This window comes from Rhinolophus sinicus, linkage group LG13 (genome assembly GCF_036562045.2).
Source record: "Rhinolophus sinicus isolate RSC01 linkage group LG13, ASM3656204v1, whole genome shotgun sequence".
NCBI classification, from domain to species: domain Eukaryota; kingdom Metazoa; phylum Chordata; class Mammalia; order Chiroptera; family Rhinolophidae; genus Rhinolophus; species Rhinolophus sinicus.
In genome coordinates this window covers 61,276,506-61,299,817 of record NC_133762.1, presented here as the reverse complement: position 1 = coordinate 61,299,817, position 23,312 = coordinate 61,276,506, and the positions used below count along the sequence as shown (strand labels likewise).

General features: G+C 47.7%; 1 protein-coding gene across 5 annotated transcripts in view; it reads right to left on the bottom strand.

The window, feature by feature from the left end:
* NINL (ninein like) overlaps positions 1 to 23,312 on the bottom strand; it is a 203,708-nt gene that overhangs the window by 93,164 nt on the left and 87,232 nt on the right. For all 5 annotated transcript variants that reach the window (XM_074317997.1, XM_074317996.1, XM_074317999.1 and 2 more), the window contains exons 3-5: positions 10,979 to 11,075; positions 3,401 to 3,573; positions 1,585 to 1,651 (exon numbers count right to left, since the gene is read on the bottom strand). In XM_074317997.1, coding sequence (XP_074174098.1) covers positions 1,585 to 1,651; positions 3,401 to 3,573; positions 10,979 to 11,075 — 337 coding nt within the window. The remainder of the gene's footprint in view (positions 1 to 1,584; positions 1,652 to 3,400; positions 3,574 to 10,978; positions 11,076 to 23,312) is intronic.

The following is a 23,312-nucleotide window of genomic DNA, read 5'->3' as shown; positions in this document are numbered from 1 at the left end:
GTTTGTAATTTGGATTCAGGCTCAGTTTTTTCTTGGCAAAAACATTCTACAGATGGAACTGTGTACTCCACATCACCTCACATCAGGAGACGCATGTGCTTTTGAAATGCAAAGACTCATCAGTGGGTTTGGGTGACAAACGGCCAGATTTCATAACTTTTCTCTTTTAGCCAGGTGGCTTCCTGGTATTTCTGAATCTCTGCCAGAGAAACAACTTGTGGAAGAGGACATATGTTGGGGGTGCCCATGAGGAGCTACCCATGGAAGAGCCATGCTTCAAACCACACATTTACCTCCACAACCGGCCCAACACAGAACGAGGGCCGCTTCTGCCTAACTCAGACTTGAGCAACTCGAGTTCCATGTCAGTGGTTTGGACCTTTCCTGTAGATGAGCCACCCTGGTATTAATTATTTTGATAATCCAGCTAATAACCTGAAAGCCACTTTCCTCAAGGAAAGCCAGGCCTGCATGTTCACAAATACTGTTATAGGATGGGCTGAGGAAAATGCCAGGAAAGGGTCAGACGGGAAAGGGCCACCTCTGAGATTGCTTCCAACTTAAAAATGCCTGAAATTTCCAGAACAATTTAAAAGCAATTCTGTTATTGGGGTTTATTTCTCATGGCTGGCAGAGGACGTAAAAAAAATCCTTTGAGGTTTGACATGAGTGTTAGTGCACTACTGCTGGTTTTAATCTAGATGGAAAAGTTACTATTTAAGGTTGGGAAAAAGCCAGCCTGCTCCCTAGGCAGAGAGCAAGCACCAAATCACTCTGTGAATAATCTGCTCCAAGAGCCCTTCCTGAGACTCTGAATCCAAGCAAATTAAGATGTGGTGGCTTGGCTGCTCTTCCTAACACAAAGGGGTCTCTCTGCTTTGTCTAGCAGCACGGGCAGATACTCAGCTCAGTTCCCCTGACGTCTACTGAGGTAAATGTTGAACAAACAACGACCCTGTACTTGAGGACCACAATCTAGAGGATGCTCAGTTCCAGCTGCTAATTTTTCACTGCAGCAGAAATTCAAGGTGAACTCTGGTCTCCGTCTCTCCAAGCCAAGTTCCTGTACTTTCTGTCCTGTCACACATCACATGCTGAAGTACACCCATTGCTGCCTTTCAGTTGTTACTGTAGGCTCCTCAGGACCAAAGTCATGTCTTGCACTCTATTCGGGTCACAGACAGGGCCGCTGGTGGATGCTGAGACTATGCACCCATAGCAACGAAGAGGCTGCACCCAGATCTGTGCATCAGGACGGGGGTGCAGGGCCCAACCAGGGAGCAACAGGCCTGAGACCCCAGGGCCACACCTGCCAGCTGGGGTCATGCTGGTCATGCCAGACGTGAAATGTGGCAGAACCATACTGTTCCCTTAGCCAGTGGCCTCTGCCCAAGGGTCTGACCTCAGGGGATGCTAAGAACCAAGTGACAGCCTCACATCTGTGACCACCCTGGAGAAGGGGCCCACAAGATACACCACTTCCCAAGAAATTACACTTGGCTGGCTCACTGTCCAATGACCCAGCTCCTGAAGCTTTCAAAGCACTGCTGAAAGGCAGCACCAAGCATGAGGCCGTGGCTTTACCTTGTGTTTCAAACAACTTATTCAGAGATTCTTTAGCACTTTCGGCTTCTTCATCTGACTTGAGACTCTGCAGAAAAATGAAAAGAGAAGGACACAAATCACCCCAGAGGATGTGAGAGTGGACAGAGCACAAGCAACAAGTGGATGGTATGTCTTGGGGACAGGTAGGGCCGACTGAGGAAGAGAACCAACAACCTCATGAGATGCAACGTCTCCAAAGAAAACCTCACCCCTGCAAGGCAGCCTTTGCACCCCAGCAGTAGTTCATAATGAAAATACAGTCAAGGAATCCCACTATAACAGAACAGAAAAAAGCTCCCCAAACCAGCACCTCTTCAGGAAGAGTGGCCCTGGAGCTTAAACATTTCCTCACAGGATATGATCTCAACTTGAGGTCTGAAGATCCTCACTTCTCTGCACCCCGTCCTTTATCACCTATATCAGTTCTGCAAACAATCGGAGGAAGAACAGGTCTCTCTGTACCTCTGGGGGCTCCTGGGACATCACAGTGCATAGCAAGTACCTGCCACCTTGGTAAGCTGCTTCTTGAAGGAGGCAGGGCATCAAGAAATGCCTGACTCAAGTAAACACCTCATGTTTTTGTGACCAAGGCAGCTGGCCACAAAGTCAAAATATGCTTCTGAGAGGTGCTGTGTGCCCCATGACCAAGTTTAGAATGTGTCGGTTGACCAAGACTCAGTACTCCTTAGAGCCAGCACTGAGCTGAGGGCAGGGATGTAGGAGTAGTTGGTATATCCCATTTTTCTAATGCATTCAACTCAACTTACAACCCTAAAAGTAGTGTTCCCTGTGTTCTAGTTCTGGGGATCAAAGATATTTTTAAGAAGCAGAGTACCACAAAGATGGACCAACTCAGCCCTCCATCCCTAAGGGCCAAGTTAAAAAGAATGAAAAAGCGAATGTCCTGGACATGTTGGTGTTGCCCAGGTGTAAGCACATCACTGAGACAAGATTTAGGATCTAGATACATATTTGTTTTCTTTTTTGCCTCAATAAATGTTGAACACATAAATTAATTTGGGGGTTCAGGGCTATCATATTAAAGATAAGTCCCCATATCGCTCCATCTGACAGAGGTGTCATTGAGGGCAGGAACCACAAAACTTCTGGAATCCTTGAAAATAGGTCTAAGAAGTCCACAATTAACTCACAGGCTGTGGCTCTGCCCGTGGCATGATCCTTCTTGGCATGAAGGTTGCAGGGCTCTAGCAGCCCATCTCCTGGGTCAGTCCCTGAGCTGCACTGAATAGCTCAGGGAAACTGGGGGGTAGAGTCAACACCCAAAGCCTCGGAAGATCTGGCATAGGCTCACCAAGTTGTATATGTGTAGCTTGGGATATTCTAAGTGTTCAAGGCAGGTGGGATGGTGGGCTTGGTAATCCAAATTTCTAACCTTGCAGCTGCATCAGAAAGGTACCTTCCTTTTTCTATCCTCGGCCAATTACCACTTCACACCTCACCCCAACAGAAGTCATGCTCCTTCTTGCAGTGCCAGGGAAAGGTGGAGGTGGTGAGCAGGGCAGGGAGAGGAACAAGTGATTTGTGTACAAACTCTCCACCACCCCAATGTCTCAAGGAGTATGCTCTGTGGCCAGAATTTCCCTGCAGACAAGTAGACTTGGAGACACTTTAGAATGTTGTGTTATTCTCCACAGTGCACCCACACTTCTGGCAATGAAATGCCAGGAATGCTTATTTCTCCCTTCACATCTTCCTGTAGTGAGCAGTGACTAAGTGAAACGTTATTTCCCTAATGCTGGGCAACCCAGGGTTGGGAAGAGGGGACCCGACCTACCTCCACACTTTCCAAAGATACAGAGCGCCGAAGTTGGTGTCTCACAGTGGCCTTGGCTTGCTGTTCTGCTAAACATTTGTCTCCAGTCGCAGAACTGCACAGCTCAGGCCGGCTCCTACGACCGTACCATTTAGAGCCATTCACATACTTGGGCGGGACAGCACAGGAGGCAGCTGGAAAGAAAATGGGAAATTTGTGGGGTGGGCCTTTAAAGCAACCTCTGGGCCCATGCATGCCACTGAGATGCACTTTAAGAAGGTCAGAGTATATTTTGCATGGATGGACACACTTTTATGCACACAGAAAATGTCTGGAAGAACACAGGGAATAGTTAACAGCAGTTATCGTATTCTCTGGGGGCAGCAAGCAACTAAGGAAGATAGGCTGGGAAACGGACTTTCCACTCTAAACTCTACATGATGTTTAAATTTCTTCAAACATATTTTGCTTTGTTTATATAATACAAAATCTAGCTTTTAAAAAATTTCTCTTATGCAAAGAAATAAAAACTTCCAATAATTCAACAATATACTGCTCTAGAGACAGGAAGGTCACTTTCCACCTTGCTCACTCTAGGACCCCATCCCACTGGACTGGGGGGTATATACGGGAGGGCACAGACCTCAGATACAGCTTCAGAGGCTCAGGCTTCATGTGGGTCTAAAGTCTGGGGCACAGGCAGGCATGGATTTTAGCTTAAGAATTCATGAGAACTCTCTAAACCTTAATAATCTCTTGCACTTCCTTCTTCCCCCTTACCAGTCCACGTCTGCACAGAGCAGCTGGGAACTCTCAGGTAGAGAAGACAACACACTGACTCTATGCAGAATCCTGGCAGGCAGGAGACAGACAGGGGGTGGAGAAATGGGCAGCAGCCAGGACAGGATATGGGGTCAGAGGGAAGCAATCAGAATGGGCCAGTTGGAGAGAAAGGGATAGGGCCCAGTGAGACAAGGCCAGGCCAGGAAAACAAGGAGCATTTCACTGCAAATGTGTCTTGGGCCTCACCCCAACAGAAATCATGCTCCTTAAACTCAAGTGCCACCACATTTCTTTCCTTCATGCCCCAAACAGCTGGTCCACAGCCTAGGTCCATCCTGGGAATGTGGGATGAGTTTCCAGGAGGAGGATGCTCAGTTCCACATGGGATATGCAGAATATGAAGTGACAGCGTGACATTTAAGGCAGCTGACAATATGCAGGTTGACTATATAATTTCTCACCCCAGTGGGACGTTTTGAGGTAATCAAAGGCACTATTACTAATCACCCTGGCATAACAGGCATTGACAGGATCTGGCCCAAAGAACTCTCACCATATGACAGAGTTCATGGGACGTCCTGAAGAGAAGGGCAAAGTGTTTAAGTCAGCAGAGGGAAAACAAGAGAATCCATGAGCAAACTTGCCAGTGTTCACAAGGGGTGAACTACAAACATGGAGAAAGCCTCTCAATAGAGAGTTGCTGAAAGGGTGAATGAGGGACCAATGAATAAAGGCTCTTGTATCTCATTCTGGTTTCTATTTATAGGGAGGCTGCTAGCTGATATCTGTGGTTGGGGAAGAATCCTCCTTTTTCCCCCTTGAGGGGTATTAGATGAGGGATTTTCATGCCACGTGATAAGGGGGAAATTGTGGGAAAACCAGGTGCAGAAAACTCAAGAGGGGAGCTCTGGCATGCCCCCCTGAATTATGAGACCCCCTCAGACTCAGCAAAAGGAGAGCCCTGGCCCCTTTGTCCACACCCATTGTCACTTCCTGGATTCAGCCCGCTCATTGGCACACATGAAGATTTAGCAACCAGCATGTGTTTCTGGTTCCCAGGCTTGATTTTCCTTCCTTCCACCTCCCCTTCTTAGTTGACCCCTAGTCCATGTCTGGAGTTCCACCCTGTCCTTGATGCTGACCCCACTTCTCCATTGTTGCCAGCCAGTCACCACTCTCCTTAGAGTAATGAGTTGTCCAATGTTCTTTTCATAATATTCCCCAATGCTCTCAAAACAAACAACAACAACAAAAACAACAACAAAACAGTCCAGAAACCTATTGTGTCCCTCCTTCCAATAGGGAGAAATGCTACTCTAGAAAAGAGTGTCCATGTGGCAAGTCAGGACAGAAACAGGGGCAGAGGAATGACAGTAAAATGAATGGGACAGCTTTCCACTACCCACAGAATCACAAGAGTCATACCTTTTCAGGGTGGAAAGGACAGTAACCATATTTCAGTGCAGGCACAGCCCAATCCCCAATCCTGCACCCTACAGGGTCTGCAGAGCACAAGACATGACACCTCAGTGGCCCTAGAAGACAGGACAGTACACCTGCTGAGCCAAACCCTGGACACCTGTTGTGTCTTCTTGGTGTGCTGTCGTGCGGGGAGGCATGCGGGGTCTCTTATCCCACTCCCCACAAGAGAACGCAGGATATGGTGAGGCCAAAAAGGAACACCCACGGAGCCATAAGTAGGGGAGACATACCACTATATTCTCGCTGGCGGCATCCTCCTCTCTGCAATCCGCTTGTCAGCTCAGCCACCATCCTCTTGCTAGCCTCCATTTTCCTGCTAGCGTAGCCACAGCAGTTATATTAGTGGCCAATGGCTCACTGGTTACAGCTGATGGACAACTAGCCACAGCTGATGGCCATCCAATCACATTGATGGCCATTTACTACCTGAGCTAGCACCTGTCTATGTGAGGCCAAGAGCCTGGAAACTACTTTCTGGGCTCTGTCCCATGTGCATTTTTATTTATAGGAAAGGAGTAACAAAGTTGTGGGGACAGAGCCCCAGAAAGCAGTTTCCAGGCTCTTGGCCTCACATAGACAGGTGCTGGCTCAGGTAGTAAATGGCCATCAACTGTGATGGGATGGTGTGGGGACAGAGCCCCAGAAAGTAGTTTACAGGCTCTCAGCCTCACGTGGAGGAGTGCTGGCTCGGGTAGTAGATGGCCGTCAGCTGTGGCTGATTGGCCGTCAGCTGTAGCCAGTTAGCCAATTAGCCGCTAATATAACTGCTGCGGCTACGGAGGAGAGTGAAAGAGAGTCGTCGGTGGGTTGCAGACAAAACGGACAGCAGGTCGCACGTCCAGTGAACCCAGCCTCCAGTGAGACCGTAGTGGTATGACTCCCCTACCTATGGCTCCGTGGGTGTTCCTTTTTGGCCTCAACATATCCTGCGTTATGTGGGGAGCGGGACCAGAGACCCTGCAGGCCTCCCTGCACGAGAAATGGCGCAGTGGGCAGGGTACGGTGCCAGCCAAAACCTACCGAAGCATGGTGGAGCGGTTTGTTCATGTGAGAGCCCAGCTTCGGGAGGCCCATGAGGAGCGACACCGGGAATGGGAGGCGCGGTCTCCCTGGGAGACTCGAGCCTCCAGCTGGCACACCACCTTCTTGGGCATAGAAGGCGGTGTCCTCCTTTTGTTGGTCTGCTGCGGCCTTAGGATCCGAAGCTTGTGGATAGCTTACAAGGAGGCCTCCACCCACTCAGACACCTGCCACGGTGAGCAAGATTCCGACCAGGTAGGAATGGAGTCTGACTCTGGGCAGGAGGACGTGTGGCCCCCACACAGTATATGGTGTTCGGTGGCCACTGTTCTCAGGAGTTGGACCCCCAAGGAGGGGTGGGAGGACATGGACGGCTCTCCGGCCAGCATGGAGAGGGCCCTAAAGGCTCTGGCTGAGCAGTTGCCGGAGGAGGAGAAGGCTACAGCCGGCCGCGTGGGCTGGATGTTCCTCACGGCTTTGAGTCTCAACACGGAAAATGTGCTTAATGCAAGGGCCCAGGTGCCTGACCAGGTGTCCCGGTTGGACGCGCTGGAAGCCCGGGTCCGCCTGTTAGAACAGGGGCCCCAAGGTGGAGACTCTGAGGCAGAGGAAGCAAGTGGAGAAAATGTACCTCCCAACCCCCAAGCCCGGCCCATCATGAAGCACAAGGTAAAGCATGAGCAACCTTTGGGCCCCAGGGGCGTTGCTGCTGGCAACCCAGCTGTGACTGAGTTCACTACCTACACCCCATACACTCCCACTGAGTTGCAGGAGCTGGGGAGGCGGTACAGACAGCGCCCTGGAGAGCCAGTAGCAGCTTGGCTATTACGTTTATGGGATGAGGGAGCAGACAACATCCTCTGCTCCCCAGGCGAGATGGAAAAGCTAGCCTTCATGACAGTGCATCCGTCCCTGCGACAAAGGTTACAAAACTGCCATAGGTTGGCCAACAACCAAGGCAACCATTCTCTAATGGCGTGGCTCACGGCTGCGGTACGCACCGTATGGGGACAGGCTGGCGAGCTGCCAGACACTGTGAGTCAGTGGCAGTCATATATAGAACTTACGCAAATAATCCGTGAAATGGGTATGAGACATGCTATTTTTAACCTCAACATGCAGGGCCCAGATGATGAGCTTTTTACTGCCAGCATGAGAGATCTGGTTTTGGACACTGCACCTGCGAGTGCTTTTGGATCCTTGGTTGCTATTCTTACACCGTATGTAGGGTGACGGATCCATGAAGTTACAACTGCCATGGCCACCCTAGGGGATGTTGAAAGCCGGAGGCAAAGGAAGTTAAGACAGGAGGTCCGCACAGTTGAGACCTGGAAGCCCACACCAAAGGTAAAGTGGCGAGGTCGCGGGCCTCAGAGAGTAACACGCGCACAGATGTGGCGTGATCTCGTGGCAGCAGGGGTTGATCAGGAAAAAATAGACCAGCAACCCAATGCACTCCTGCTTGAACTTTGGAAACAGTTGCGTCCGGAACAACAATTCCGGAGAAACATAAAGGAGGAGTCTGGGAAAGCGCGACCCATGTCCCTCCAGGACTTCATGTAGCCGCTTGAGGCCGACTCCTTGCAGCTTGATTAGGGGTGGGGCCAAGGTACCCGGTCAGAGGGGACGAGCAGGGACCGGAGGCCCCACGTGGAACTGTCCATACATTGGTCCCCTTCGAATGTACAGAGGGTTTTGGCTCTAGTTGACACTGGTGCTGACTGCAGTCTCGTTTATGGGAAACCAGAACTGTTCCCCGGACCAGCAGTCTGCATTGATGGCTACGGGGAAAAAACTGTGACTGTGAAAGCCGTTTCCTTACCACTGGGTATAGGAAGGCTCCCTCCTCGTACCTACAAGGTTTATGTCTCCCCCGTTCCGGAGTATATTCTAGGGGTGGACGTGCTACATGGCCTCAGCTTAGAGACGTCGGTAGGAGAGTTCCGTCTCCGGATCCGGGTGGTGAAAGCGGTGACACGCGGGCATGCTCACACCCTCCTCAAGCGTTGCCACAGCCCTGGCGCATGGTTACAGTGCGACAGTATCGCCTGCCAGGAGGACAGGAGGAGATTGGTCGTACAATATTGGAATTGGAAAAGGCACATATAGTGAGGCCAACGCACAGTCCCTTTAACTCCCCAGTATGGCCTGTCAAGAAGCCAGATGGGACCTGGTGAATGACTGTGGACTATAGGGAGTTAAATAAGGTGACGCCACCCTTGCACGCTGCAGTGCCTTCAATTCATGATTTAATGTGAGACTCTTAAAGCCAGGCTATGGCAGAAATGGGAACATTTTGCTGCCAGCACCCACATGCTTAAAAGCAGGGGAACGGCAGCAATGGACTTGGCCCTAGCAGGTCAAAAGCCCCCACTGTCGGTGGTTGGGTCTGATAGCCGCATTGGGGGCCGGTTTGACTCATGATTTGCAAGTGACACCAGGGGTGGTGGCTGAGTGGCCACCGCAAGTGACTGTAGTATACAGAGGTCCCGATACCGGGATGATTTTGCGAGGAAACTATGTGCTCTCACTATGGCCTATTATGGGGTCCCCTGTTCTGTTACATGTTGAAACTATGCAAGGGACCCCAAGTACTGCCATAAAGGTCTGGTACCACAAACCGGGAAAGGTGCCAGTGGCAGCGACCCTCCTTTTCCAGGACAAAAAGCTAGCATGTATCCTCCCAGATGGAAGGGATTTGCCATTGTTGGTTCCTAAGACTACCGTTTCTTTTTGTCCGTAGGTGTCAGTAGGCTAATACGGCACAGGGACCCTCGCGAAAGACGCTTGTCGCGTAGATTGTGAGGCGAGACCCTGTAGGGGTGGAGTGTGGGGACAGAGCCCCAGAAAGTAGTTTACAGGCTCTCGGCCTCACGTGAAGGGGTACTGGCTCGGGTGGTGAATGGCCGTCGGCTGTGGCTGATTGGCCGTTGGCTGTGGCCGGTTAGCCAATTGGCCGCTGGTATAACTACTGCGGCTACGGAGAATTGCCGAGGATTGCCGAGGAGCTGAGCACAGCCGAGTAGAGCGGAAGAGGAGAGCTGAGGAGAGAGGAACAGAGGAGAGAGCGGAAGAAGAGAGCCGAGAGAGGAACAGAGGAGAGAGTGGAGGAGAGTCGTCGGTCGATCGATTGGCGGAAAAGCGGACGGCAGGTCGGCATCCGGTGGGCCCAGCCTCCAGTGAGACCGTGGTGGTATGACTCCCCTACCTATGGCTCCGTGGGTGTTCCTTTTCGGCCTCACCATATCCTGCGTTCTTGTGTGGGGAGCGGGAGCAGAGACCCCGCAGGCCGCCCCGCCTGAAAGATGGCGGGGTGAGAAGGCCTCCGCGCACGACAAATGGCGCAGCGAGCAGGGTCTCCCGCACAACAGATGGGGTTTGGAGAGCTTCTGGGTTGGTGAACAACCCATGGGGGATAGTGGCGCACGTGGAGAGGGCACAAAAGCTTTGCACCCTTTCCCTATACCTCATCCTGTGCATCTCTTTCTTCTGGTTATTCCTGAGTTATACACTTTTATTAAAAAACCAGTGATATAGTGAGTAAAATGTTACTCTGAGTTCTGGAAACTGCCCTAGTAAATTAGTCAAACCTGAGGAGAGGGTTGTGGGAACCTCTGACTCATAGCTGTTGGTCCAAAGCACAGGTGACAACCTGGACTTACAATCAGCATCTGAAGTGGAGGACTAATTGGACTGAGCCTTCAACCTGTGGAATCTGACACTACCGTGTTTCCCTGAAAATAAGACCTACCCAGAAAATAAGCCCCAGTTAAGATCGTCAGCCAGACGAATGCATTTAGTACTTTATGACAATGTTCCAGAACAAGATGACATAACTGTATTTGAATAAATGTAGATTGTTATACATGAAAAAATAAGACATCCCCTGAAAATACGCCCTAATGCGTCTTTTGGAGCAAAAATTAATATAAGACACGGTCTTATTTTCGGGGAAACATAGTATCTCCAGGTGGATCATATCAGAATTGAATTGTAGGGCACCCAGCTGGAGTCAGAGAATTGGTTGGTGTGGGAAAAACTACCACACATCTGGTGACCAGATTGCTAGTATTATTCAGAGTATTGTGTGCAGTTTAAAAGAAAACAACAGGGTTTTTACCTTACAAAACTATTTTACAAATAAGGAAATAAAAGAAAAAACGGAAATGTTTTGTCCCAGTTGTCACAGCTCGGTAGTGATAGAGTGGGGTTAAAATTTAGTCTCAGGCCTGCTAGGTTCCTCAATCAGAGTATTATACTTCAGAAGGTAGTAAATGAATCTAAACTAAAGGCGAGAGGAGGAACTCTTGTTACCTGATTCCAAAGAACTACTGTCTTCATCTGAGGGACCAACACCAGCATCTGATGACAACACTGCCACAAAACCTTCCTTAAACTCCTCAAAGTTAACCTGTGTGAATTTAAGAGATCAATATCACTTTCAACAAAATAAACACATAATCCATCAACCTTTTCTTTTTTCCTAAGATGGAAATATCTTATTGTTGCCTTTTGCATTAAGAATATTCATTTCATTTTTTTCAAAAATGTACTTAAGATTTTTAAAAATAGTAAGAGGTCCAAGATGGTGGCCACATAGGAGGATGCCAAACTCACCCACTCTCACGAGCACAATGAAATATACATCTATACATAGAGCAATTTATTCCTGAGAAACAACTGAGGGCTGACTGAACAGCTTCTGAACAGTAAATGAGAGAAAGAGACCAAATAGAGAAGGCTGGAAAACTGTGGGAGCCCTCTAGGACCTGCATGATTTCTCCAGGATTGGAGGTGCCACTGAGCACCACTGTTTACAAACCCCTCCACTTCCATAGGGCAGGTCGAGGCTTTATCTAGGTGCTCTGGCCTACCTGCAAGATCGTCAGAGTGCATTCCTAGCCACACTGCCCAGAGCTTATTTTGGATCTAAATAAAGGGAGCAAGCAGGATCAACAAGGCATTACTACATGAACCTGGCCTCCCCTCCCGGGGCTACTACAGCACAGTACACTGATGTTCCCAGATGCCTTGGACACCTGCTTGGCTCCAAATGGCCTCCCCAAACCACCCAGCAAACAGCCTACAAAGAGGTTGCTTCTACACAAGACCACTTTTTCAAATTTGGGTATTTTGTCTAATTCATATAAACAAACATAGAAAGGTGAACAAAATTAAAAGACAGAAGAATATCTCTTGCATGAAGGTACAAGAAAAATCACCGCCCCCCCTGGGGGGGGAGGGGAGGACCTAACAAAGCAGAGATAAGTAATTTACCTGATAAAGAATTGAAAAAAACAGTCATGAGGATGCTCACCAAACTTGAGAGTGGAATAGGGAGAACTTCAACAAAGAGTTAGAAAGCATAATAAAGAACCAAGCAGAGCTGAAGCATACAATAATACACTAGAATAAATCAACAGCAGATTAGCTAACACAGAGTAACAGATCGGCAACCTGAAGACATCCTAGTGGAAAGCAACCAATCAGAACAGCAAAAAGAAAAAAGAATATTTTTTAATAAGGATAGTTTAGGGGACTTCTGGGACAACATCAAGTACACTAACATTCACAATATAGAGATGCCTAAAGGAGAAGAAAGAGAAAAAAGGAACAGAAACTTTATTGGAAGAATGGCTGAAAACTTTCCTAATCTGGAAAAGGAAACAAAACATCCAGGTCCAGGAAACACAGAGAGTTCCAAACAAGATATATCCAAAGAGACCCACACTAAGACATACTGTAATTAAAATGGCAAAAGTTAAAGATAAAGAGATAATCTTGAAGGCAAGAGGAAAATGACTAGTTACCTGCAAAGGAATCCCTATAAGGATATCAGATGATTTCGCAGCAGCAACCTTACAGGCCAGAAGGCAGTGTTAGGATGTCTTTAAATAGCTGAGATGAAGGAATCTACAACCTAGAATAATTTACACAGAAAGGTCACCATTCAGAAATGAAGGAGAGATAAAAAGCTTACTGGACAAATAAAAACTAAAGGAGTCCATCATCATTAAACCAGCTTTACAAGAAATGTTAAAGGTTCTTCTTTAAACAAAAAAGCAGTAACTAGAAATAAGAAAATATGAGACAGGTGAAAAAAATCTCACAGGTGAGGTCAAATATTTAACAAATAGAGCAAATCAGACATTCAAAAACAAAGTGTGGAGGGGGTAATACAAATGTAGTCCTTTTGTAATATAGTTGAACTTAAATGCCTATCACCTTAAAATAGACTGCTATAGATACAGAATGATGTACATAAATTTATGGTAACCAAAACCCAGAAACCTACAAAGGACATATACAAAGAATAAAGAAAAAGGACACCAAACAAAACACTAAAAAACCCTAGCAAACCATAAGGGAAAGGATCAAGACAAAAAGAAAGGAACAGAAGAGAACTACAAAATCAACAAAAACAATGAACAAAATGACAATAAGTATATACTTATCAATTACTTTAAATGTAAATGGATTAAACACGCCAATACAAAGACATAGGGTGGCTGAAGGGATTAAAAAACATGACCCATCTGTATGACGCTTAAAAGAGACTCACTTCAAATTGAAAGACACATACGCACTCAAAGTGCACAGGTGGAAAAAGATATTCCCTGAAAACAGAAATGAAAAGAGAGCTGGGGTAGCAATACTCTATAAGACAAAATAGACTTTAAAACAAAGAATGTAAAAACAGACAAAGACGGACATTACATAATGAGAAAGGGGCTGATACAAGAAGATGTAACAATTGTAAATATCTACGCAACCAACACAAGAACACCTAAACATATAAAACAAATAATGGACATTATCGTGTGGGAGACCCTGCTCGCTCTGCCATTTGTTGTGCGGGGCGGCCTGCGGGGTCTCTGGTCCCGCTCCCCACATAAGAACGCAGGATACGGTGAGGCCAACAAGGAACATCCACAGAGCCACAGGTAGGGGAGCCATACCACCACGGTCTCACTGGAGGCAGGGCCCACCGGACGCCGACCTGCTTTTCCGCCAACCGACCGATGACTCTTCTCCACTCTCTCCTCTGTTCCTCTCTCTCGGCTCTCCTCTTCCGCTCTCCTCGGCCCTCCTCTTCCGCTCTCTTTGGCTCTGCTCGGCTCCTCGGCAATCCTCCGAAGTCACAGCAGTTATACCAGCGGCCAATTGGCTAACCGGCCACAGCCGACGGCCAATCAGCCACAGCCGACGGCCATTCACCACCCGAGCCAGTACCCCTTCACGTGAGGCCGAGAGCCTGTAAACTACTTTCTGGGGCTCTGTCCCCACACTCCACCCCTACAGGGTCTCGCCTCACAATCTACATGACAAGCGTCTTCCGCGAGGGTGCCTGTGCCGTATTAGCCTACTGACACCTACGGACAAAAAGAAACAGTAGTCTTAGGAACCAACAATGGCAAATCCCTCCCATCTGGGAGGATACATGCTAGCTTTTTGTCCTGGGAAAGGAGGGTCGCTGCCACTGGCACCTTTCCCGGTTTGTGGTACCAGACCTTTATGGCAGTACTTGGGGTCCCTTGCATAGTTTCAACATGTAACAGAACAGGGGACACCATAATAGGCCATAGTGAGAGCACATAGTTTCCTCGCAAAATCATCCCGGTATCGGAACCTCTGTATACTACAGTCACTTGCGGTGGCCACTCAGCCACCACCCCTGGCGTCACTTGCAAATCATGAGTCAAACCGGCCCCCAATGCGGCTATCAGACCTAACCACTGACAGTGAGGGCTTTTCACCTGCCAGGGCCAAGTCCATTGCTGCCGTTCCCCTGCTTTCAAGCATGTGGGTGCTGGTAGCAAAATGTTCCCATTTCTGCCGTAGCCTGGCTTTAACAGAGTCTCTCTTGTGGTAACTTGTAATTGAATGGGAGCAGCCGTTCGATGTAGCAGAGCTTCTACTGGTGTGGGCCCTCCCTTCCGTGGTCTCTCATTCAGGACTCTCAGGACGTCCCATAGACGCGAGGCCCAGTCACGCATCGTGGGAGGGTGTTTTGACACCCGGAGACCTTGCTTCAAAAGGCCATTATAGCATTCAATCATGCCAGCTGCTTGTGGATTGTACGGGGTGTGAAACAACAATTGCATGTCCATTCTGGCAGCCCAGCGCTGCACTTCTTACCCCGTAAAATGGGTACCCCTGTCACTTTCGATGACTTGGGGACGCCCATAGAGGGCGCACAGCCGTGTAAGGGCGACCAATGTATGCCGTTGATCCGCAGCCGGACAGGGCCAAGCACACATCAACCCCGTAGCAGTGTCCACTGCTGTAAATGCGTATTTTGCATTGCGGGCCTTAGGCAGGGGTCCAATGTAATCCACTTGCCAGCGAGTGAGGGGCACCCTCCCTCGCATAATCTGCTGTGTCTCCCAGAGGAGCCTCCGCCTTTGGGGGCTGTCCTGGGCACAGACGGCACAGTCATAGCAGGCATCTGCTATCTTCTGCCATTTCAAAGGCAGGCCCCAGAGTCTGCTCACCTGCCACATGGTTCGGCTTCCAGCGTGCTGCAATTTCCTATGCAGCCAGTGGGCCACATCAGTGGCAGGAGCCCACTCTAACCATCGTACCCGTGCTAGGGTGTCTGCTTCATCATTACCTGGGGACATTAAGGGGGAGTGACCTGTGACATGCATTAAGGTCACCTCCTTTCTCTGCCCTAGGTCCCAGAGGTCCTGCCACATGGCTTGACCCCACAGTGGACGGTGTCCCACCAACCAGTTTTGGTGTTTCCATGTAGGGAGCCACAACGTTAGGCCCCGGAACACCGCCCAGCTGTCAGTGCAAATAACTAGGGGCCCAGGCTCGTGGCTAATTATCATCCACACAGCCCGTAATTCAGCCCACTGACTAATCTGGCCCGTCCCAGTATCAAACCAAATGGTGTCTGTTTTGGGCTGCACACCAATAGCCGTCCAAACAGCTGCAGCCCCTCGGCTAGAACCATCGGTAAACCAGGCATCCTTAGGTACTGGGGACTGTCCTTCTTTGTAGGGCGAGGGCTCCAAGTCCTCCCCTCTAGGCAGAGCACTTGGCTCAGCCTGGGCTACAAGCTCCACAGGCCCCAGGACCTGTTGTAGCTCTGTGCTCAAAGGGCTTGAACTAAGGGTGCTACGTTGCTCCAAGTAGGCACCCCACTTGGCGAGGGTGGTGGTCTGTTGCCACCCCCGTTTTGGGTCCCTGGGTCCATGTACGGACTCACCCCTGGACAGGATACGTTGTTCGAACCAACACGCGTGCTGTTCCTGTGATGGCTTCTGTGGCCACCAGGGCTGCATACACAGCAGCCAGCTGTTTCTCTATTAGAGAGTAGCAGACCTCTGCTCCTTTCCATAATTGGGACCAAAATCCCACTGGCAACCAGAGACGCTCCTGCCGTTGCCAGAGGCGCCATCCGTACCCCTCTTGGGTTACGTGAACATCAACTTCAAATGGGTGGCCTGGGTCCACTACTTGCAGAGCCTGTTCCTGCTGCACTGCCCGTTTCGTGGCAACGAAGGCTTGCTCTATAGCCTCAGTCCAATCCCATGAGGCCCCCTTTTTTATCATATTGTACAAGGGCCTTGCCATTTGTGCTAAATGGGGTAGAAACGCCCGCCAGTGTCCTAGCAGTCCCAAATATGTCTGCAGTTGGGAGACCTTGGTCGGCCGGGGAAAGGCTTGTATCTTATCAATGATTGCCTCAGGTATAACCTTTGTCTTACCCGACCATACAACACCCAAAAACTTGACGGATAAGCCAGGGCCTTGGACATTTTCTTCGTTCACCGCCCAGCCACGTGACTTCAGGTGGCGGAGAAGAGAGGGAGCTGCTTGCTCTAAATCAGAAAGAGAATCTGAGGTTAACAGAATGTCATCAACATAATGAAACAAGGCCACAGAGGATGGGTGATCCCACTGTGCCAAATCCTGGGCCACAAGCTCGTGGCAGATAGTGGGGCTGTGCAAGTATCCTTGCGGAAGGACTTGAAAAGTCCACTGACGCCCATCCCACGTAAAAGCAAACTGCTCTTGACACTCGGGTGCAATGTCAATGGAGAAAAAAGCATTGGCCAAGTCCACTACATAGTGATATGTCCCCAGGCGGACAGTCAGACGATCCATTAAATCATGAATTGAAGGCACTGCAGCGTGCAAGGGTGGCGTCACCTTATTTAACTCCCTATAGTCCACAGTCATTCGCCAGGTCCCATCTGGCTTCTTGACAGGCCATACTGGGGAGTTAAAGGGACTGTGCGTTGGCCTCACAATATGTGCCTTCTCCAATTCCAATATTGTACAACCAATCTCCTCCTGTCCTCCTGGCAGGCGGTACTGTCGCACTGTAACCACGCACCAGGGCTGTGGCAATGCTTGAGGAGGGTGGTGAGCATGCCCGCGTGTCACCGCTTTCACCACCCGGATCCGGAGACGGAACTCTCCTACCGACGTCTGTAAGCTGAGGCCATGTAGCACGTCCACCCCTAGAATATATTCCGGAACCGGGGAGACATAAACCTTGTAGGTATGAGGAGGAAATTTTCCTATACCCAGTGGTAAGGAAATGGCTTTCACAGTCACAGTTTTTCCCCCGTAGCCATCAATGCAGAGTGCTGGTCCAGGGAACAGTTCTGGATTCCCATAAACGAGACTGCAGTTGGCGCCAGTGTCAACTAGAGCCAAAACCCTCAGTACATTCGAAGGGGACCAATGTATGGACAGTTCCATGTGGGGCCTCCGGTCCCTGCTCGTCCCCTCTGACCGGGTACCTTGGCCCCACCCCTAATCAAGCTGCCAGGGGTCAGCCTCAAGCGGCTGCATGAAGTCCTGGAGGGACATGGGTCGCGCTTTCCCAGACTCCTCCTTTATGCTTCTCCAGAATTGTTGTTCCGGACGCAGCCGTTTCCAAAGTTCAAGCAGGAGTGCATTGGGTTGTCGGTCTATTTTCTTCCTATCGACCCTTGCTGCCACGAGATCACGCCACATCTGTGTGCGTGTTACTCTCTGAGGCCCGCGACCTCGCCCCTTTACCTTTGGTTTGGGCTTCCAGGTCTTAACTGTGCGGACCTCCTGTCTTAACTTCCGAGGTCTTAACTTCCTTTGCCTCCGGCTTTCAACATCCCCTAGGGTGGCCATGGCAGTTGTAACTTCATGGATCTGCCGCCCTACATACAGTGTAAGAATAGCAACCAAGGATCCAAAAGCACTCGCAGGTGCAGTATCCAAAACCAGATCTCTCATGCTGGCAGTAAAAAGCTCGTCATCTGGGCCCTGCATGTTGAGGTTAAAAATAGCATGTCTCATACCCATTTCACGGATTATTTGCATAAGTTCTGTATATGACTGCCACTGACTCACAGGGTCTGGCAGCTCGCCAGCCTGTTCCCATACTGTGCGTACCGCAGCCGTGAGCCACTGCATTAGAGAATGGTTGCCCTGGTTGTTGGCCAATCTATGGCAGTTTTGTAACCTTTGTCGCAGGGACGGATGCACTGTCACGAAGGCTAGCTTTTCCATCTCGCCTGGGGAGCAGAGAATGCTGTCTGCTCCCTCATCCCATAAACGTAGTAGCCAAGCCGAGACCGGCTCTCCAGGGCGCTGTCTGTACTGCCTCCCCAGCTCCTGCAACTCAGTGGGAGTGTATGGGGTGTAGGTTGTGAACTCAGTCACAGCTGGCTTGCCGGCAGCAATGCCCCCAGGGCCCAAAGGTTGCTCACGTTTTACCCTTTGCTTCAAGATTGGCCGGGCTTGGGGGTTGGGAGCTACATTGTCTCTACTTGCTTCCTCCGCCTCTGCCTCAGAGTCTCCACCTTGGGGCCCCTGTTCTAACAGGCGGACCCGGGCTTCCAGCGCGTCCAACCGGGACACCTGGTCAGGCACCTGGGCCCTTGCATTAAGCACATTTTCCGTGTTGAGACTCAAAGCCGTGAGGACCATCCAGCCCACGCGGCCGGCTGTAGCCTTCTCCTCCTCCGGCAACCGCTCAGCCAGAGCCTGCAGGGCCCTCTCCACGCTGGCCGGAGAGCCGTCCATGTCCTCCCACCCCTCCTTAGGGGTCCAACTCCTGAGAACAGTGGCCACCGAACACCATATACTGTGTGGGGGCCACACATCCTCCTGCCCAGAATCAGACGCCATTGCTACCTGGTCGGAATCTTGCTCACCGTGCCAGGTGTCTGAGTGGGTGGAGATCTCGGTATAAGATGTCCACAACCCTCGGAGCTTAAGGCCGCAGCAGATTACCAAAATGAACGCAATGCCGTCCATGGCCAAGAGGGTGATGTGTCAGCTGGAGGCTTGAGTCTCCCAGGCAGACCGCGCCTCCCGTTTCCGGTGTCGCTCCTCATGGGCGTTCCGAAGCTGGGCTCTCACACGCACAAACCGCTCCACCATGCTTCAGTAGGTTTTGGCCGGCACCGTACCCTGCTCGCTGCGCCATTTGTCGTGCGGGGTGGCCTGCGGGGTCTCTGGTCCCGCTCCCCACATAAGAACGCAGGATACGGTGAGGCCAACAAGGAACACCCACGGAGCCACAGGTAGGGGAGTCATACCACCACGGTCTCACTGGAGGCTGGGTCCACCGGACACCGACCTGCCGTCCGCTTTTCCGCCAACCGACCGACCGACGACTCTTCTCCACTCTCTCCTCTGTTCCTCTCTCTCGGCTCTCCTCTTCCGCTCTCTTCGGCTCTGCTCGGCTCCTCGGCAGTCCTCAGTAGTGGCAGCTTTTATACCAGCGGCCAATTGGCTAACCGGGCACAGCCGACGGCCATTCACCACCCGAGCCAGCACCCTTCCACGTCAGGCCGAGAGCCTGTAAACTACTTTCTGGGGCTCTGTCCCCACAGACATAAAGGAGAAAGTCACAATAATTCAATAATAGAGAATTTTAATACCCCACTCACATCAATGGATAAATCATCCAGACAGAAAATTAATAAGAAAGTAGTGGCCTTAAGTGTCACATACACGAGAGCAACTATTATAATAGACATTTATAGAACATTTCATCCCAAACATGCAAAAAGACACATTTTTTCCCAAATACACATGGAACATTATCCAGGATAGATCACATGTTAGGCCAGAAAAGAAGCCTCAATAAATTCAGCAAGGTGGAAATCATATCAAGCATCATTTCCAACCACAATGGCATGAAACTGGACATCAACTAAGAAAGAAAACTGGAAAAAACACAAATACATGGAGACTAAACAACACGCTACTAAATAACCAATGGGTCAAGTAGGAAATAAAAAACTACCTTCAGACAAATGAAAATGAAAAAACAACTTTTCAAAATTTATGGGATGCAGCAAAAGCAGTTCTGAGAAAGATGTTCATAGCTATAGAGGCCCACCTCAAGAAACAAAAACATCCCAAATAAACAATCTCACTTTATACCTAAAGGAACTGGAAAAAGAAGAACAAACAAACCCAAAGTAAACAGAGGGAAGGGAAGAATTAAGAGCAGAGTGAAAAAGAAATTAAAAAACAAACAACAAAAAAACAAACAGAAAAGATCAATAAAACTAAGAGCTGGTTCATTAAAAGGATAAAATTGACAAACCTTTAGCAAAACTTATCAAGAAAACAGAGCCCAAATAAACAAAATAATAAATAAAACAGAAGTCACAACCAACACTACAGAAATACACAAAGAATCATTAAGTAATACTACAAATAATCATATGCCAACACATTTGGCAATCTAGAAGAAATTGATATAGTTCTAGAAGTGTGGAACCTTCCAAGACTGAACCAGGAAGAAATACAAAATCTAAACAGATCTATTACTCACAGAAATGGAAGCACTACTAAAAACAAAAACAAAACAAAAACTTTCCCAACAAACACAAACACAGGACCAGACAGCTTCACAGGTGAGTTCTATCAAACTTTAAAAAAATTAATACCTATTGTTTTTAAACTATTTTTTAAAAAATTGAACAGGAAGGAACACTTCCAAACTCATTCGATGAAGCCAGCGTTACCCTGATTCCAAAACCAGACAAAGAACAAAACAAAAATTACAGGCCAATATCCTTAATGAACATAGATGCAAAAATTCTCAACAAAATATTAACAAACTCAATTCAACAATATATTAAAAGGATTATACACCATAACCAAGTGGGATTTATCTCAGGGATACAAGGATGGTTCAATATCCATAAATCAATGAATGTGATACATCACATTAACAAAATACAAAATAAAAATCATATGATCATCTCAATAGATGCAGAGAAAGAATCTGACAAGATTCAATATCCCAAAAACTCTCAACAAAGTGGGTACAGAAGGAACATAGCTCAACATAATAAAGCCCACATATGACAAACCCATAGCTAATATCATACTCAACGGTAAAAAGCTGAAAGCTTTTCCTTTAAGATCAAGAACATGACAAGGATGTCCATTCTCGCCACTTCTATTCAACATAGTATTGGAAGCCCTAGCCACAGCACTCAGACAAGAAAAAGAAATAAAGGAAGGAAGGAAGGAAGGAAGGAAGGAAGGAAGGAAGGAAGGAAGGAAGGAAGGAAAGGAGGGAGGGAGGGAGGGAGGGAGGGAGGGAGAGAGAGAGAGCGAGGAAGAAACTCACACTATTTGCAGATGACATGATACTATATAGAGAAAACCCTAACGACTCCACCAAAAAACGATGAGAACTAATAAATGAATTCAATAAAGTTCCAGGATACAAATATCAATATATAGAAACCTGTGGAGTTTCTGTACACCAATACTGAATGAATAGGAAAAATTAAGAAAATAGTACCATTTATAATCGCATCAAAAAGCATTAAATACCTAAAAAAAAAAATTCAAAGAGGTGAAAGACCCTAACTCTGAAAACTAAGAAATTGCAGAAAGAAATTTAAGAGGATACACATAAACGGAAGGATATGCCATGCTCATGGATTGGAAGAATTAATATTGTTAAAATGTACTTAACTACCTAAATCAATATATGGATCCAATGCAATCACTATTAAAATACCAATGATATCAAACTACACTACCAAGCTACAATAATCAAAACAGTATGGTACTAACATAAAAACAGATATATAGATCCACAGAATAGAGCCCAGAAATAATCCTTGCTTTATATGGTCAATAATATACAACAAAGGAGGCAAGAATATACAATGGGGTAAAGACAGTCTCTTTAATAAGTGGTGTTGAGAAAAGTAGACAGATACATGCAAAAAATGAAATTTTCTTACACCATATAAAAAAATAAACTCAAAATGGATTAAAGACTGAAACGTAAGAACTGAAATCATAATACTCCTAGAGGAAAACATAGGCCGTGAACTCTGACATTGTTTTTAGCAGTATCTTTTTGGATATGTCTCCTCAGGCAAGGGCAACAAAAGAGAACATAAAAAAATGGGAATATAACAAACTAAAAGGTTTTTCACAGAGAAGGAAACCATCAACAAAATGAAAAGACAACCCAATGATTGGGAGGAGATATCTGAAAATGATACACTCAATAAAGGGTTAATATCCAAAATATATAAGGGACTCACACAACACCAAAAACCCAAACGATCTGATTTTTGTTCATCTAGGTCCCAAATACAATTCCAGGTGATAGCAAGAGGGGCTAGAACAATCTATCAAAAAACAATCTGCCTTTTAAGTAAAAAAAAAAAAAAAAAAGGAATAGAATAAAGAGACAGAAAAGGTATGGTCAGTTTAATTGACTCAGAGTTCTCTACGAAGGAGTAGTAATACCCTTCTCACAAGCATTAGCAACACAGGGAAGTGGGTGCTTTGGGGAAGTAACAAGAGGTCGAATTTGCCTGGATTCTCTCCCTATGCTAGTAGTAAGGATTTTTTTGGTTTGTTTTTCTTCATTTGTTTTTGGCCAAGAGCCAATTCAGAAAAATCTGCAGGCTGGATTTTTTTTCTCATTCAAAATGAAAATAGTTTTTATTGAGTTCTGTGGGAAAAAAGTCACTCTCCCTTCTAAGTTAAGATGACAAGATAACAGGCACTGTCATTAGCACTAACATGTTACCATCTGGACACATTCAAGAATTAGGAACAAGGCAGGAGATGCATTTTGGTGTTTCTATCAGGAAAATTTCTAGATCACTATTCATATCACCTTGAATTTTCTAGAGAGAAAGAGTTCATATCTGGCCTATATGAAATCACTGAACACTTCTGAACACGGGAATCCTTTATTCCTTCAGAGTAGTTTGCAATTTTGTCCAACTGCCAGATCAATTTCAACCTGTGTAATTTTATAAGACAATCTACCGTTGAAGTACTTTGAAGCTGCCAGTCTCTGAATGACTTACCAGTGTGTGAACTGCCAACAGATCCAGCTCTGTGTTTTTGTGAACCACCTGCCACCCACCGATACCATAACCCCCTGAACCGAGCCAACAATTCAATCAAACATCTTCCCAGAAAAACAAAACAAAATCTCTGGAAGTTACTACACTAAAAACGTCATCCTAAGAAAACTCTTTCTATAATTTAGGAGTTCCATAAGAAGGAAAAACATCCCATTTCCTAATAACTTTCCTTTGATGAGTATCTTTATTTGACTGATAACTGATATTTATCAAATGCTTGTAATGGCCAACTATAGTACTCTGTGCTTTTCTTTGTGAGAATGAAGTCA